This window comes from Gorilla gorilla, chromosome 1 (assembly GCF_029281585.2).
Source record: "Gorilla gorilla gorilla isolate KB3781 chromosome 1, NHGRI_mGorGor1-v2.1_pri, whole genome shotgun sequence".
NCBI lineage: Eukaryota > Metazoa > Chordata > Mammalia > Primates > Hominidae > Gorilla > Gorilla gorilla.
In genome coordinates, this window is record NC_073224.2 from 131,298,031 (window position 1) to 131,315,914 (window position 17,884).

The 17,884-nt window shown below is 39.7% G+C and overlaps 1 protein-coding gene across 1 annotated transcript in view; it reads right to left on the reverse strand.

The window, feature by feature from the left end:
- The window catches only part of STXBP3 (syntaxin binding protein 3), a 67,514-nt gene that overhangs the window by 22,673 nt on the left and 26,957 nt on the right, over positions 1-17,884 (reverse strand). The window contains exons 7-11 of the mRNA XM_019039615.4: positions 16,208-16,362; positions 10,564-10,654; positions 7,555-7,679; positions 4,469-4,564; positions 4,279-4,336 (exon numbers count right to left, since the gene is read on the reverse strand). Coding sequence (XP_018895160.1) covers positions 4,279-4,336; positions 4,469-4,564; positions 7,555-7,679; positions 10,564-10,654; positions 16,208-16,362 — 525 coding nt within the window. The remainder of the gene's footprint in view (positions 1-4,278; positions 4,337-4,468; positions 4,565-7,554; positions 7,680-10,563; positions 10,655-16,207; positions 16,363-17,884) is intronic.

Sequence of the window (17,884 nt, forward strand, 5' to 3'; positions counted from 1 at the left end):
ATGAAAATTATAAAATGCGGCTGAGACAAACTATCTACATAAATGGAGCTATATTCTATGTTCTTGGATCAGAAGATGCAATATTTTTGTCAGTTCTTCCCAAATTAGTGTACAGATTCATGTAATCCCAATCAAAATTTCAGTTAAATGTTTCTGTTGAAATTGTCAAGCAGAATCTAAAATGTGTATTAAAAGACAAAGGTTGTAACAGCTGAGACAATCTTGAAGAACAAAGCTGGAAGACTTATACTACCAAATTTCAAAACCATTACAAAGGTACACTAGTTAAGACAGTGTGGTCTTGTTACAAGGATAGACAAATTGACCATGGAAAAGGACATGGAGTCCACAGACCCACACATTTATGGTCACTTGATTCACAACAAATGCATTACTGCAACTCAATGGTGAAAGGATGGTCTTTACAATAAACAGTGCTTGAGTAATCAGATATGTATATCGAAATAAAATGAAGCTAGACCCTTACCTCACACCATAAACCAAAATTAATTTGAGTGAATGGCATGGTTTGGCTCTATGTCTCCACCCAAATCTCACCTTGAGTTGTAATAATCCCCATGCGTCAAGGGCAGGACCAAGTGGAGATAACTGAATAATGGGGGCAGTTTCCCCCATGCTGTTCTTGTGATAGTGAGTGAGTTCTCATGAGATCCGATGGTCTTATAAGGGGCTTCCTCCTTCACTCGGCATTCTTTCTTTCCCCTGCCACCCTGTGAAGAGGTGCCTTCCACCATGACTGTAAGTTTCCTGAGGCCTCTGCAGCCATATGGAACTGTGAGTCAACTGAATCTCTTTATAAATTACCCAGTCTCAGGTATTTCTTCATAAAAGCATGAGAATGGACTAACACAGTTTTGGTACCAGGAGTGGGGTGCTACTGTGAAGACACCTGAAAATGTGGAAGCAACTTTGGAGCTGGGTAACAGGCAGAGGTTGGAACAGTTTGGAGGGCTCAGAAGAAGACAGGAAAATGTGGGAAAGTTTGGAACTTCCTAGAAACTTGAGTGATTTTGGCCAAAATGCTGACAGTGATATGGATAATCAAGTCCAGGCTGAGGTGGTATCAGATGGAGATGAGAAACTTCTTGGGAACTAGAGCAAAGGTGACTCTTGCTATGCTTTAGCAGAGATTAGTGGCATTTTGCCCTTGCCCTAGAGATCTGGGGAACTTTGATCTCGAGAGAGATGATTTAGGGTTATCTGGCAGAAGAAATTTCTCAGCAGTCATTTATTCAAGAGGTGACAGAGCATAAAAGTTTGAAAAATCTGCAGCCTGACGATATGATAGAAAAGAAAAACCCATTTTCGGGGAAGAAATTCAAGCTGGCTGCTGAAATCTGCATGAGAAACAAGGAGCCAAATGTTAATCACCAAAACAATGGGGAAAATGTCTCCAGGGCATGTCAGAGACCTTCGTGGTAGCCCCTCCCATCACAGGTCCAGAGGCCTAGGAGGAAAAAATGGTTTCGTGGGTCAGGCTCAGAGCCTTGCCGCTTTGTGCGGTCTTGGGATTTGGTACCCTGCATCCCAGCTGTGGCTAAAAGGGGCCAAAGTAGAACTCAGGTCATTGCTTCAGATGGTGTAAGCTGGTGGCTTGCCCGTGGTGTTGGGCTTACAGGGTGTGTAGAAGTCAAGAATTGAGGTTTGGGAACCTCTGCTTAGATTTCAGAGGATGTATAGAAATGTCTGGATGTCCAGGCCAGAGTTTGCTGCAGGGGTGGAGCCCTCATGGAGAACCTCTGCTAGGGTAATGCAGAAGGGAAATGTGGGGTTGGAACCTCCACACAGTTGCCACTGGGGCACTGCCTAGTGAACTGTGAGAAGCGGGTCACCATCCTACAGATCCCAGAATAGTAGATCCACCAACAGCTTGCAACATGTGCCTGGAAAAGCTGCATACACTCAACACCAGCCCATGAAAGCAGCTGGGAGAGGGGCTATATCCTGCAAAGCCACAGGGGCAGAGCTGCCTACGGCCATGGGAACCCACCTTTTGCATCAACATGACCCGGATGTGAGACATGGAGTCAAAGGAGGTCCTTTTGGAACTTTAAGATTTAATGACTGCCCTATTGGATTTTGGACCTGCATGGGGCCTGTAAGCCCCTTTGTTATGGCCAATTTCTCCCATTTGGAACAGTTGTATTTACCCAATGCCTGTACCTCCATTGTATCTAGGAAGTAACTAACTTGTTTTTGATTTTATAGGCTCATAGGCAGAAGGGACTTGCCTTATCTCAGATGAAACTTTGGACTTGGACTTTTGGGTTAATGCTGGAATGAGTTAAGACTCTAGGGGACCGTTGGAAGGGCATGATTGTGTTTTGAAATGTGAGGACATGAGATATGGGAGGTACCGGGGCAGAATGATACGGTTTGGCTCTGTTTCCCTACCCAAATCTCACCTTGAACTGTAATAATCTCCACATGTCAAGGGCAGGACCAGGTAGAGATAACTGAATCATGGGGGCGGTTTGCCCCATGCTATTCTTGTGATAGTGCGTTCACACAAAATCTGATGGTTTTATAAGGGGCTTACCCCTTTGCTTGGCACTCATTCTTCCTCCTGCTGCCCTGTGACGTGGTGGCTTCTGCCATGATTAAGTTTCCTGAGGCCTCCCCAGCCATGTGGAACTGGGAGTCAATTAAACCTCTTTTCTTTATAAATTACCCAGTCTCAGCTATTTATTCATGGCAGCATGAGAATGGACTAATATAGTGAATTACAGACTTAAATGTAAAAGCTAAAATGATCAGCCTTACTGAAGAAAACAAGAATATATTAACGACCTCAGGGTAAGCCAAGACTTTTAAGGACACAGAGAAAGTATAAAAGAAATAAATTGATAAACTAGATTTCATTAAAATTGAGATCTTCTGTTCATGAAAAGATACATACATACATAAATACATGTATAGGACTCATATCCAGAAAAAAACTTCTAGAAATCAGTAAGAAAAACAGACAACTCAATTAAAAATGGGCAAAAGACCTTCAATGGGCACTTCACAAAACAGAATATCCTAATGGCCAATATGCACAAGAACATTAGAGAAATTGAAATTAAAACCACAATAAGATACCATCTCATGCAATGAAATTTTAATTGAAAATAAAGACAAGAATATATCAAGTGTTGGTGGCAATATGGAGCAACTAGAGCACTCAATTATTGCTGATGGAGATGTAAATCAGTTCAAACACTTTGCAAAACTTTTGGCATTACCTATTAAAGCTAAACACAATCCTACCCTATAACCCAATAATTTTACTCTTAATATACCCAAGAGAAAGAGTGTGTATGTCCACCAAATGACATGTACAAAAAAATCCATAGCAGCTTTGTTCATAATAATCCCAAACTGGAAACAAACTAAATGTCCATCAAAAGGAGACAAGATGAATAAATTGTTGTATATTTACATAATGGTATTACTACTATACACGAATGAAAAAAATGAATTACTAAAATACGTAACACAGGTGAATCTCATTATGTGAAGTTCAAGAACACAATCTATGGTGATGAAAATTAGAATAGAGTTTACCTCTGGCAGGATGGGTACTGACAGGGAAAGGACAAGAGGGAATATTCTGGAATGATGAAAATGTTCTGTATCTTGATTTAAAGTGGTGGTTTCAAGCGTATATATAAGTAAAAGTTATCCAGTATAAATTTAAGATTTGTGTGCTTTACTTATAAATTATATCTGAATGTAAAATCCCAACAATGCATTGATAAAATTGACTAAATGGCCTTAAAATAAACTTTATGGCCAGGCACAGTGGCTCACACCTGTAATCCCAGCACCAAAGTGGGCAGATCACTTGAGGCCAGGAGTTTGAGACCAGCCTGGCCAACATGGCAAAACCTTGTCACTACTAAAAATACAAAAATTAGCCAGGTGTGGTGGTGCACACCAGTAATCCCAGCTACTTGAGTGGCTGAGGCAAAACAATCACTTGAGCCTGGGAGGTGGAGACTGCAGTGAGCTGAGACGGCACAACTGCACTCCAGCCTGCATGGCAGAGTGAGACTCTGTCTCAAAAAATAAAATAAAATAAAAAAATTTTAATGAAGCAGGACAGACAAAAATGTTGTTAACTATTGAAACTAGGCAATGGGTATGCAGGAGTTCATTCTCTACCTCTGTGTTAGAACTTTCCAAAAATAAAAAGTTACAGAAATAAAAGATTTTAAACAAACTTTAAAATTCACCTTCACTATTACTTTGAAAGTTAAGTAAGACTCTTACCTTTCCTTCTGTTGCTTTCTTTGTTGATGAAATTTCTTTCATAAGCTTGGGAATTTCCCTGTCAAATTGTGAGAGAATTCTTTAAATTTCTAAGATGTAATTCTTTACAGAACTATTTTAAGGTTACAAAATGTACTATCACATAGTGTCTAAAAATTATGGAACAAAAATTAAAAATGAGTTCACATACTCTAACACAACTGCAATATGTCGATGTCGAATTCTAACCCAGAGGTCATCTTCTTCTTCAAGGATGGCCTCCTTTTCTTTTCCATCTGTTTTATATCTACAAGTAGACAGAAGCACTAAAACTTTTTGATTTTTTTCCCTCCAAAATCAAAAGAAACATTTTTAGAAACAATAATTTCAAGACACAACTCAAGAAACTGAAAAGTAAAATCCACTATTTTAGGGGGGTAATGAATACCTACTCAAAACTAAGGCACGCTGCTATCCTTACATTAAAAATAAGTCCTAAGCCTACCAAGACATTTTCAAATATTTAGTTTAGGTGCCATTATTAGAGTTTTAGTTCAGCAAAATTGTACCTTATAAAAAAAATTCAACGTCCTACAGTTAACTTTAAGAACAAGACTCAATATACTAACGCTTTGTGTTCTAATTCCCTACAACACTGTTTTGATGTGCTAATAACCCACAGTACAATGATCAAATTTCCATTAAGAACAGGAATATCGGCCAGGTGCAGTGGCTCACACCTGTAATTTTAGCACTTTCGGAGGCCGAGGTGGGCGGATCACTTGAGGTCAGGAGTTCAAAACCAGCCTGGCTAACAAGGTGAAACCCTGTCTCTAAAAAAAAATACAAAAACTTAGCAGGGTGTGGTGACACACACCTGTAATCCCAGTTACTCTGGAGGCTGAGGCAGGAGAATCACTTGAACCTGGCAGGCAGAGTTTGCAGCGAGCAGAGATCGCACCACTGCACTCCAGCCTGAGCGACAGCACAAGACTCTGACTCAAACAAAACAAAACAGGAATATCCTCCCCAATATAACCTATTAAATATTGAAGGTGTTTCAGAATTGGTACAAAATCCACAAACATTTATCATCTGTTTCTTTATTCTCCCCCAACCCTATAACCACATCTCCTTCACAGAATGAGAAAGAAAATGAGATAAAAAAAAATTAATGTAAGCCATAAAAATTGTGATAGCTTTAATGAGTTCTGCTGAAGTGAGCAACAATTTAAGGGATTCATGAAGCTATTCAAAATGGGCTTCCTGACTGATTCCCCTTATCTTTTTATGCAGACACCCTCCTTCCATTTATGGAACTAGACAAGACTGAATCATCCTTGGAACTACTGATTTCCAGAGTCAAGATCAGGAAGGACTGCACTGAGTTTTCCTAGCTCTGAACTACAAATAATACATATAGACTTCACTATATGAATATAATCATTTCTATAACCCCCACAAATTACACATCAATCTATAAAACCATCCACCTGTGTGGATTACAGATGTCCAAAGACAGAATCACTGTGCTCAATTATATAAGGCTGCACTAAGGATGAAAGCCCTTTTGTCATTTAAAATACACTTTGTTCTTATACAATACCTTTGACTTATAAGTGATTTGTGAACAGAGATAAGAGTAACAAGCCTGACAATACTCAGGTGATGAATATCCCATTTTAAAAGTAAATTTAGTTGGGAGGCCGAGGTGGGTGGATCATGTGAGGCCAGGAGTTCGAGACCAGCCTGGCCAGCACAGCAAAACCCCATTTCTACTAAAAACACAAAAATGAGCCAGGCGCAGTGGTGCCCACTTGTAGTGCCAGTTACTTGAGAGGCTGAGGCCGGGAATCATTTGAACTCAGGGGACGAAGGCTGCAATGAGCCGAGATCACGCCACTGCACTCCAGCCTGGGTGACAGAGTAAGACTCTGTCTCAAAAAAAGAAAAAAAAAGTAAATTTAAAGAAGGTACCAACATGAAAACTTGAATCTGGACACTTAGAGCTTCCTGCTGCTTTGTATTCTGTTTCCATAAAAAATTGTGATGAAGGCTGGGCGTGGTGGCTCACCCCTGCAATCCCAGCGCTTAGGGAGGCCGAGGCAGGGGGATCACCTGAGGTCAGGAGTTCAAGACTAGCCTGGCCAACATGGGGAAACCCCGCCTCTACTAAAAAAAAAAAAAAAAAATTGTGATGGAGCGCAAACCACAGGGAGCTTTACTTCCATCTAATTCTTATCTCTGAATGTTTTTGATTCAGAAAGAAGGGAGTATAGTAGCTTTTTAAAAAATAAGTCTACTTAAAAGTTTAGAGACCTACAGGGTAACAGAGGTAAATAATATCCCCTCTGAATAAACTGCTTAAAATAACTTTTATATTAGAAAAATAGCTATGTTATCTAACATTAATACAGATAATACAGAGAAAAACTCAGAAACCAAGATTTGACCAGAATGCAAATAAAAATACAAATTTTAACAATATTTAAGAAAAAAACAGTATCATAACTATCACAAGTGTCTGTATCTTAAAACTAACAAATTAGTTTAAACATAAAATTTCAGAAAACTATTTTCATTTTTATTACTGTACTCAAGCAGTAAATCTTAGCTGACAAATACCAGTTTGGATTCAGAAATCATGACATCAAATAACATTTGTAATGTATGTAACACATACACCATAAATGATACAGAGATACAGTAAGATGCATTCCTTGATAGAAAACTATTTCATTTTTCATTTAGGTTTTTATTTGACATTACTTTTAAAGTAAATATGTTTATACCAAGATTAACTCAGTAGAAGGTACCAAAATGGTAAAACTATGCCTATTGTCCTCAATAGCCATCCTATTTAGTTTTCTAGTGTTCCAATCTTTTAAAATACATTATGTTGATAAGACACATACACTTTTGAATGTATGATTCAGAACAATTATAGCCTAACAATTTTGAATATGGTTTCTCCTTCAATAAATATGATAGTGAGCCTGGTATTTACTTTTAAAAGCAAAAGGGCCGAATTCCATGTGTTTAAATGTAGCTCTACTGTACACACAGTTAAGGAAGCAAACACACCAAAAATGCTCCAAAGCAATCAAATTACACTTTAATTTACAAGGTCAACATATCTGTCAAAGACTATAACTGTAGGAATAAGAGAAGGATAAAGTCTCTGAATAGAAAAGGTTATAGGGGCTTTCAGATCTCTGGTGCCTATATAAATCATTAAATGCTCATATTCTATCCTGTTTGTATATGCCCTTTATATGCCCTTCAAGTTATACTTGCTTGTATGTATCATTCTCAATTGGTAGTAGATCATATGCCATTGCCTGAAAGGTCAGTTCATGCAGGACAGTGGACACAGGATCAAAGCCACGATCAATTATTAAGAGCTGTGAATGAGTTTTACCCTAGAATAACAAGATAAAATCATCTTAAGCAGCTTCAATTTCTTAGTGTGAACATAGTTTTAATATCTTAGAATACAAAGCACCCTTTTCCTAAGTTCTGTCCCTTTTCCCCACCAAAAACATACAACAAAACAAAACAAATGGTTAATTGTCTTAAGAATGTGAAGTTATAATAAAACAAAGAAAAATCTGAGTAGCCCAAGAGAGAAAAAATGAAGACTACATAACTAAAATCTAATTACATAACTAAAATCTAATTACTTTTGTAATTAGAGTAAGAGGGTACATTTAATAACTTGGGTTTGAACTGCGTGGATACACTTATACTCAGAGTTTTTTCAACTAAATAACAGACAGAAAATACAGTATTTGCAGGATGTGAAACCTGCGTGTATGAAGGGCTGACTTTCCAGATATGTAGGTTCTGTTGGGCTGATGCAGGACTTGAGTATGTGTGGATTTTGGTATACACAGGAGGTCCTGGAACCAACCCTCCTCTGTGTTTACCAAGGGACAACTGTATAATAGCTTGAAAATTCCTTTTAAAAAAGTAACATTTTGTTTGCACTATATCTATTTTCTTATGAATTGAGTTCCAAAAGCACTAAAACTGATATAAATTATGAATAGTAGCTACTATTTGAGCTCTAAGTATTAGACATTTTACTAAACAAAAATACATGGATTATTTCATTTAATTCTTTTAGTAATCCTGTGAGACAGGCATTATTATCTCCAGTTGACCATGAGGGCATTGCGGCCTGAAATGAACTAACTTGCCCAAATCACACAGGTAGTAAGAGGCAGAATGGAGATTCAAATGCAGGTTTGCTCCAACATCTGTGCTCTTAACTGTTATGCTATTTTAAAAGACTGTACTGATACCAACTAAGATGATAAATCACAATGAAAGCCTTGTTATCATTAATTCGCAAACATCACTAATCACTAAACAGTGAATAACAGTGCTGGAAACATTTATTGTTAATGTCAGTATCTTTCATATTTCATTTTAAAAAGTAATAAATTCTTTGGATTAGTATTCAAAGCAATAACTACAGATCATTATACAAACATTTTCTATTTATTTACATATAACAGGTAAATTTTATAGGCTAGATTTTTAAAATATTTTAAAATTAAGCACATTAATTTAATTAAATTTTGAGACAGTATGATATGGTGGTTCAGAGCACAGCCTTGGAAATCAGCTAGGTCTGAATTTGAGTCCAGCCTTGACCACAATCTTGCAGTACAAGTTTGGACAAAATGCTTATCCTGTTTACATGGCAGTATTCTCTTTGTAAAATGAAACACAATTATGAAATCTTTGCCTTGTAAGATGACTGAAAAGGTTAAACGTAATCATACTATGAAACACAGCACAGTAAGCCCTCAAAAATGTGAGCTATGAATCTTCAGAAATATAAACAGGAAAAAGTGCAATATAAATTCTATAGCAGGCTTAGGGCTTATGATAGCATGTGGGAGGAAGCAACACTTGGCCTGAAGAGTCAAGAAAGGCTTCAAAAATGAGGTGACACTTTATCACTTTATCAGGTGTCCCTGAATAAAGGAAAGGTATCAAGTATTTGAAGGATGATTAATTTTCCAGGCAGAAAGAGTGGAAAGGACAAGTTTAATTTTTGTGGATTTTGCTCTTTTTCCACTGAAAACATGAAGGACTAAAAGCATATTTGATTATATATCTCTTCATTCAACAAACATTTATTCACTATCTATGATGTGTACTAAGCCATTCTGTCTTCAAAACTACAACCAGAATAACAGCCTTCACTAGGCCTCTAAACCAAAAACAGGTTACTTTTAAGGTAACTAACCTAACATCTAAGTTTATATCTTCCTTTCCAGCCACATTGTTTAATTGTAGATTTTGCCTTTTTCTCTATTGCCTCTACCTGAAGAATCCTGTTTTCCATGCAATGAACTCCCTCTTTATCATGTTACTTCATTCTTCAAGCTAAAGGGCCTCTTCTTCTTGGGATGCCTTCCAACACTCCGGTTTAGAAGATAAGCCCGGGACTATATTCCCATTATACTCTGTATATTCTTCTCTCATTCCACTTATTACACAGTATTGTAATTGGTGGTTTCCTGGCACAACTCCTCTTCTAAACTAGCAACAGTTCCTTTTCTTCATTCTCCAGCTACTGTAATATGGCTTCCTAGGCCTCTGGCACCACCTCTGTCAGTCTCCTCAAGCTCTTCATTCTCCCACCCACATGTAAATGCTGGTATTTCCCAGATTTCAACCTTAGTCTTTGATTATATTATTTCCATAGGATAACAATGGCTGCCATTTATTAAATTCACATTGGTGCCAAATACTTACGTGCTAACTTAATCCTCACACCGCCTAGCAAGGTATATCTTATTTCATCTATTTCACAGATGGAAAAACAAACTCAAGGTTACAGAACTAGTGATAATAGGAATTCCTACATTTATTAAATGTTTACACATTGGCAAGCATTATTCTAAGGACTTTGCATGTATTAACTCATTTAATCATAACTTTTAAAATAGGTATTCTTTTATTATCCCCATTTTATAGAAAAGAAAATGTAGTTACATAGAAGTTACATAATTTGCCCAAATAGACATTAACTATGAATTAAACGGCAGAACTAGATTTGGACACAGTGCTGACTTCAAAATCTGTTAGTTAATAGATCCCCCTCTAAACCATACCATCTATTAAGGTTTGCACAATTGTGTATGTTAATGATTCTCAAATCAGTATTGGAGATCTATGTTAATGACTCCCAAATCAATACTAGAAAATGAATGAGCAAGTTTCTTTGGCTTATAAAGAAATAAGACAGACTTTATGCATAGTCATTACTTGCCTTGCATACATTACCTTTATTAGGCTCTTTTCATCAATCTTGTAGTAGTCTTCAAGCTTTTTTTCAACAAGCTGTGCAAGCTTACTGGCATTATCTAGAGGTTTACTAGAAATGGAAAAAAGGATCAAACAATTATCTTTCTTTCAGTGTATACTTTATAATATCATGAAGTTTAATTCTAAAATTAAACTGGAATTTAAAAAATGTTTACAAAATGAAAAATTATTTTATAAACATGTAAAAGTTCAGATAATATATCAAATAATGTTATATCGATATATTTGGAATTTACAAGGAAAAATCTTATCATATCTGCCTTCAGATTTTTTAATATAAAGGAAATAAAATATTACATGTAAAGTTGCAGTTCCTTTTATTCCACTCCTAAGTCCTGGTCCTCTCCCATACCCCTGCCTCAAACCAAGGCAACCATTATAATTAATTTCATGTGTATTCTCCCTCCAGTCATTTCTGTTTCATATGTATGTGTGTGTGTGTGTGTTTGAGATTTATCTACATTGACATTGACACACATATCGGATTTATTCATTTTATCTCCTATATAGTATTCCATCATGATTATATTGGATTCTATGTATCAATTCCTCTAAAGACGGACATATGAGTCATTCTTATTACACTATTACAAATACTGAAACAAATGTTTCAGCCATAAAAAAGAATGGATCTTGACATTTACAACAACATGGATGGAACTGGCGGTCACCATGTTAAGCGAAATAAGCCAGGCACTGAAAGAACATTTCGCATGTTCTCACTTGCTTCCGGGAGCTAAAAATGAAAACAATTGAACTCATGGAGAAAGTAGAAAGATGGTTACCAGAGGCTGGAAAGGGGCAGGAGTGGTGGGTGACTGTTTAGTGGGGATGGGTAATGGGTACAAAAATATAGGTAGAATGAGTAAGATCTAGTATTTGATAGCACAACAGGGTGACTACAGTATATTTAAAAATAACTAAGAGTATAATTGGATTGTTTTTATCACAAAGAAAGGATAAATGCTTGAGGTGATAGATATCCCGTTTACCCTGATGTGACTATTATGCATTGTATGTCTGTATCAAAATATGTCACGTACCCCATAAATATATACACCTACTATGTATCCACAAAAATTATTTAAGAAAAAAGAGAGAGAGAAAGAAAAAGGCTCTTCACCAGCACAACAACCTCAAAAATGGGAGGTCTCATTGTGAGGGCTTCAAAGTTTTACAGAATCTTTAGGTTGTATACCTTAAAAATAAATAATGTAACATCTATAAAGGGTAATTCAACTCTTTGTACAATAATTAAACTCTTTGTACAATAAACTGTACAATAAATTAATTGTACAATAAATTAAACTCTGTACAATATTTTCAAAAGAAAGAAACTTCATTTTAAAATTATACTTTATAAAGCATAAAGGAATATTTTGTGGAAACAGGTAGAATTTTAAAAGACAGGATTACAGATTATTTATTAGCATAACTCAAAACTAGCCCTTACGTGAGTGATAAAATTATAAATTGGCTATATCTACTCATTTCCCTGAACATAACCAATCACCAACAGTAGAAGCTTCAACAGTTACTAAACTCTTCACAGGAGCCAAACCACTTAGCTCCACTGAGTCCAGAATGTAATTAGCACATCTCTTATAAGAAAAAGGTAATCCCAGCACTTTGGGAGGCAGAGGCAGGCGGATTGCTTGAGCCCAGGAGTTTGAGACCAGCCTGGGCAACAGAGAGAGACCCCCATCTCAAAAAAAAAAAAAAGGAAAGAAAGAGAGAAAAAGAATGTTTCTAATACCCAAGGTATGAATAAAGAGCTTGTCTGGTAATACCTGAATTAAGGAGATAACTTAATCTCCAAGGAGATCACTATACTTTTTCTAAGTACTAATAGTGGAATTTTTAAATGGTAAGTGAAGAGTAATGTGACTTAAAGTACTACATGAATTTAAAATTAAACAGTTCAGCCAGCTAACTTGACAAATGCCAATGTTCAAATTAAAGGACTTTTTAAAAGACAAATGAGTAATACTTATTACGAGTAGTGCAATATATTTACTACCATATTTATTAGTGCTGAATGCTTTACAGATATTAATTCATTTAATTCTAAAAACAACTGTATATGGTAGGTATTATTATCATTCTTATTTCATAGATAAGGAAACTGAGGCGAGAGGGTCACACATGAACTAGCAGACCAAAATTAAAACTAAAACTGCCTGGCACACACAACAAACATGGATGACTCTCAGAAAATAATGCTGAGCAAAGAAGTCAAAAACAAAAAATATCATGTGGTTCCATTTATACCAGCTCAAAATCAGGCAAAATTTAACTATGTGTTAAAAGTCAGATGGTAGTCATCTCTAGGGAAGAAAAGGGACGGGAGAGCTGGGAGGGATCACAAGAGAGGCCTCTGAGATGCTGTTAATGTTCTATTTTTTTGACCTTGGTAGGGTTAGATGGATATGCTCATTTTGGAATGAATTAACATGCCATATCTAGCACGTCCTCAAATAATGTCATTTTGTTCGTCATCTCAATATAATGCTGAGGAAAAAAAAAAAAGATTCCTGGCTGAGGCCACTGTCTGTGTGGCGTTTGCATGATCCCTCCACGTCTGCATGGGTTTTCTCCTGGTACTCTGGTTTCCTCCCACATCCCAAAGATGTGCAGCATGTTTGGTTAACTGGCATGTCTAAATTGTCGCAGTCCGAGTGAGTGTGGATGTGTGTGTAGTGTGCCCTGCAATGGGATGGTATCCTATAATCTGGGTGGGTTCCTGCCTTGTGCCATGAGCTGCTGGGGTGAGCTCTGGCCATCCTTCTAATGAGCCTGAACTAGAATAACTGGGCAAAAAAATGATCCTGTTTTTATTAATCTTTCTTAAATGTACATATAGTCACATTTCTTTCAATGTTTAATATTAGAAGTGTTTCAGGTCTTTTTTTTTTTATTTTTTTTTATTTTTTATTGATCATTCTTGGGTGTTCCTCGCAGAGGGGGATTTCGCAGGGTTACAGGACAATAGTGGAGGGAAGGTCAGCAGATAAACAAGTGAACAAAGTTCTCTGGTTTTCCTAGGCAGAGGGCCCTGTGGCCTTCCACAGTGTTTGTGTCCCTGGGTACTTGAGATTAGGGAGTGGTGATGACTCTTAACGAGCATGCTGCCTTCAAGCATCTGGTTAACAAAGCACATCTTGCACCGCCCTTAATCCATTCAACCCTGAGTGGATACAGCACATGTTTCAGAGAGCACAGGGTTGGGGGTAGGGTCACAGATCAACAGGATCCCAAGGCAGAAGAATTTTTTCTTAGTACAGATCAAAATGAAAAGTCTCCCATGTCTACCTCTTTCTACACAGACACGGCAACCATCCGATTTCTCAATCTTTTCCCCACCTTTCCCCCCTTTCTATTCCACAAAACCGCCATTGTCATCTTGGCCCATTCTCAATGAGCTGTTGGGTACACCTCCCAGACGGGGTGGTGGCCGGGCAGAGGGGCTCCTCACTTCCCAGTAGGGGCGGCTGGGCAGAGGCGCCCCTCACCTCCCGGATGGGGCGGCTGGCTGGGCGGGGGGCTGACCCCCCCACCTCCCTCCCGGACGGAGCGGCTGGCCGGGCAGAGGGGCTCCTCACTTCCCAGTAGGGGCGGCGGGGCAGAGGCGCCCCTCACCTCCCAGACGGGGCGGCTGGCCAGGCGGGGGGCTAACCCCCCACCTCCCTCCCGGACGGGGCGGCTGGCCGACCCCCCCACCTCCCTCCCGGACGGGGCGGCTGGCCGGGCGGGGGGGCTCCTCACTTCCCAGAAGGGGCGGCCGGGCAGAGGCGCTCCTCACCTCCCGGACAGGGCGGCTGGCCGGGCGGGGGGCTAACCCCCCCACCTCCCTCCTGGACAGAGCGGCTGGCCGGGCGGGGGGTTGACCCCCCCCCCACCTCCCTCCCGGACGGGGCGGCTGGCCGGGCAGGGGGCTGGCCCCCCTACCTCCCTCCCGGACGGGGCGGCTGGCCGGGCGGGGGCCTGGCCCCCCCACCTCCCTCCCGGACGAGGTGGCTGCCGGGCGGAGACGCTCCTCACTTCCCAGACGGGGTGGCTGCTGGGCGGAGGGGCTCCTCACTTCTCGGGCGGGGCAGCTGCCGGGCGGAGGGGCTCCTCACTTCTCAGATGGGGTGGTTGCCAGGCAGAGGGTCTCCTCACTTCTCAGACTGGGCGGCCGGGCAGAGACGCTCCTCACATCCCGGACGGGGCGGCAGGGCAGAGGTGCTCCCCACATCTCAGACGATGGGCGGCCGGGCAGAGACGCTCCTCACTTCCCAGATGTGATGGCGGTCGGGAAGAGGCACTCCTCACTTCCTAGATGGGATGGCGGCCGGGCAGAGACGCTCCTCACTTTCCAGACTAGGCAGCCAGGCAGAGGGGCTCCTCACATCCCGGACGATGGGCGGCCAGGCGGAGACGCTCCTCACTTCCCAGACGGGGCGGCAGTCGGGCAGAGGCTGCAATCTCGGCACTTTGGGAGGCCCAGGCAGGCGGCTGGGAGGTGGTTGTAGCGGGCCGAGATCACGCCACGGCACTCCAGCCTGGGCACCATTGAGCACCAAGTGAACGAGACTCCGTCTGCAATCCCGGCACCTCGGGAGGCCGAGGCTGGCCGATCACTCGCTGTTAGGAGCTGGAGACCAGCCCGGCCAACACAGCGAAACCCCGTCTCCACCAAAAAAATACGAAAACCAGTCAGGCGTGGCGGCGCGCGCCTGCAATCGCAGGCACTCGGCAGGCTGAGGCAGGAGAATCAGGCAGGGAGGTTGCAGTGAGCTGAGATGGCAGCAGTACCGTCCAGCTTCGGCTCGGCATCAGAGGGAGACCGTGGAAAGAGCGGGAGAGGGAGACCGTGGAGAGGGAGAGGGAGAGGGAGAGGGAGAGGGAGAGGGAGAGGGAGAGGGAGGGAGGAGAGGAGGAGGGAGAGGGAGAGGGAGAGGGAGAGGGCGTGTTTCAGGTCTTTATGTAGAAGTTTGGTGACATTACATAACCAAGGAACTTAATTCTTGTTTACATCAATTAGCCTATGGTAAAATTGGTTTTGTCAGTTAACAAGAACCCATCAACAACATTAAGTGAGGACTTACTGTATAGACAATTTAGGCACTTTATAGTAAACTTCATTTTTAAAAAGAAGTATATAAGTCAAGGTATGTAGTACTAAAGTTAAATTTTACCCCTTAAGAAAACCCCAAAATTTATTTAGAATAGGCAGATTAGATACTACAGATACTTCGACATTGTAACAGGTATCCAGAGAATATGGTCATTTAAATTTGTTGGTGATTTAATGAAAAACATTAACTGTAACACTGTATTCCCTATGTGACTATAAAGACATTTCCTCTAAGCATTCTTTAAACTGATGAAAAACTGTCTGTAAATTGTACCAAATTTAGGCTCCGAAATTCAGTAACAGAAGCTATTTGCTAGTCTGAAATTTAAACCACAAGCTTTAAATATCCTATATGTAGAGCATGGTAATCATACAAAGAAAATAAATTTTGCAAACCAACATGCAAAGGTACAGACACATTACTTACCTCTATAATGAATGGTAAATAGGAAGCATAACATGTGCAGATGCTCAGTGTCTCACCTTTTATATCTTACTCCGGGATTTTCATCCAAGGTGGCACACACTGTAACTATCTGGTCAGCCATTGTTTCCATAATGGCATCTTTTCCCTTTGCATTACCAGGGTCTGGACTATAACAGTAATAGAATGCATCTGGTACATCAAGAGTATACACCTAAGTTAAGACAAAAAAAACTCACTGTTAATCTGGAGACCTGATTTAAAAAAAATATATATTTATATTTATGTTATATATAATGTATATGTTATATATAATGTATATATTATATATATCATATATAGATATATCATGTATTTATTTATATATAGATATATATCATATATATTTCTATATTATATATATATAGATATATATCAAGAAAATGCAGCAACTATTTGGGGCAGTTAAAAAAATACTTGCACTAACCATGCTGCTTCCTGAAACAACTGTGTCTTTACCTTAATCAAATCTCATTTTCTCTGTCATCCTGATTTCATCCTTTATTTCTTCTCTCACTCTCCTCTCCTGCTTTAGTCTACCTCTCTCCTTCAATTCTTGTTTCATACACAGATTGTACTATCTGCTTTTTACTACCAGTGCAACAGATGAAGGAATCTGAGATAGTCAGACTAAAATAAAAATCTAACTCCTAGCACAGAGAAACAAAACATTACCAAAATCGGCCTATATCTCAGACATAAATTATAAACCTTAACCCATTAGAGAGTAACCCAAAAATCTCCCATAGTTGATACATGTCTTCAGTTCTTTAGCTTATACTCTTCATGTCCTTAAAATAAGAGACATACTTCCCCAAAAGACATGGCATTGTGCTAGACATAATATAAATCTTACTATACGTATGTACAGCAAAACCTCACAGATACATTCATTCATTCAATTAACAAAATAATTTACTTATGTACAAAGAACTGGGTTAGAGGATTTGGAGGATACAAAAGCAGGAGCTCCCTAAATGGTATTGAGAGTTCCCCGTTAAACTAAATTTTGTTGTTTTCTAAACAATGATAATTTCTCTTAAACTATGAAAATTTATTGTAAGTGAAAGTAGGCAAGTAATAAACATTATAGGTTAAGTAATGAATTATGAATAAACTTCTCGCATTTCCTTTTACACACAGTTATTCATTTCTCTGGACATAACCCAGCACCAACAACAGCAGCCTGAACATAGATGAAAATTTAGCTGTGGCTCATCCACTTATCTCTTTCCTGCTCAAAGGCTAGGATGCTGTATTAATTGTCAACAAGCACCCTACACTTGAACTGTGGCTTCCTCATAGTATAATATCCCACAGCAGGAGATAACATTACTTGATTAAAAACATTTATCGCACAGCCGCCCAAGGCTTCTCCCTCCCACTCACTGATACCAGGTTTAGCCATGGTCATGTGTAGGTTTGTTTTTGTCTTTGTTTTTTAAGATGGGGACTCACTCTGTCACCCAGGCTGGAGTGCAGTGGCATGGTTATGGCTGACTGAAGCCTTGAGGTCCTGGGCTCAAGCGATCCTCAATTTCAGCCTCCCACGTAGCTAGGACCACAGGTATGTGCCACCACACCTGGCTAATTCCTTTTTTAAGTTTCTTTGTAGAGACAAGGTCTCACTTTGTTGCCCAGGCTGGTCTAGTACTCCTGGGCTCAAGCAATCCTTCCGCCTCGGCCTCCTAAAGTCC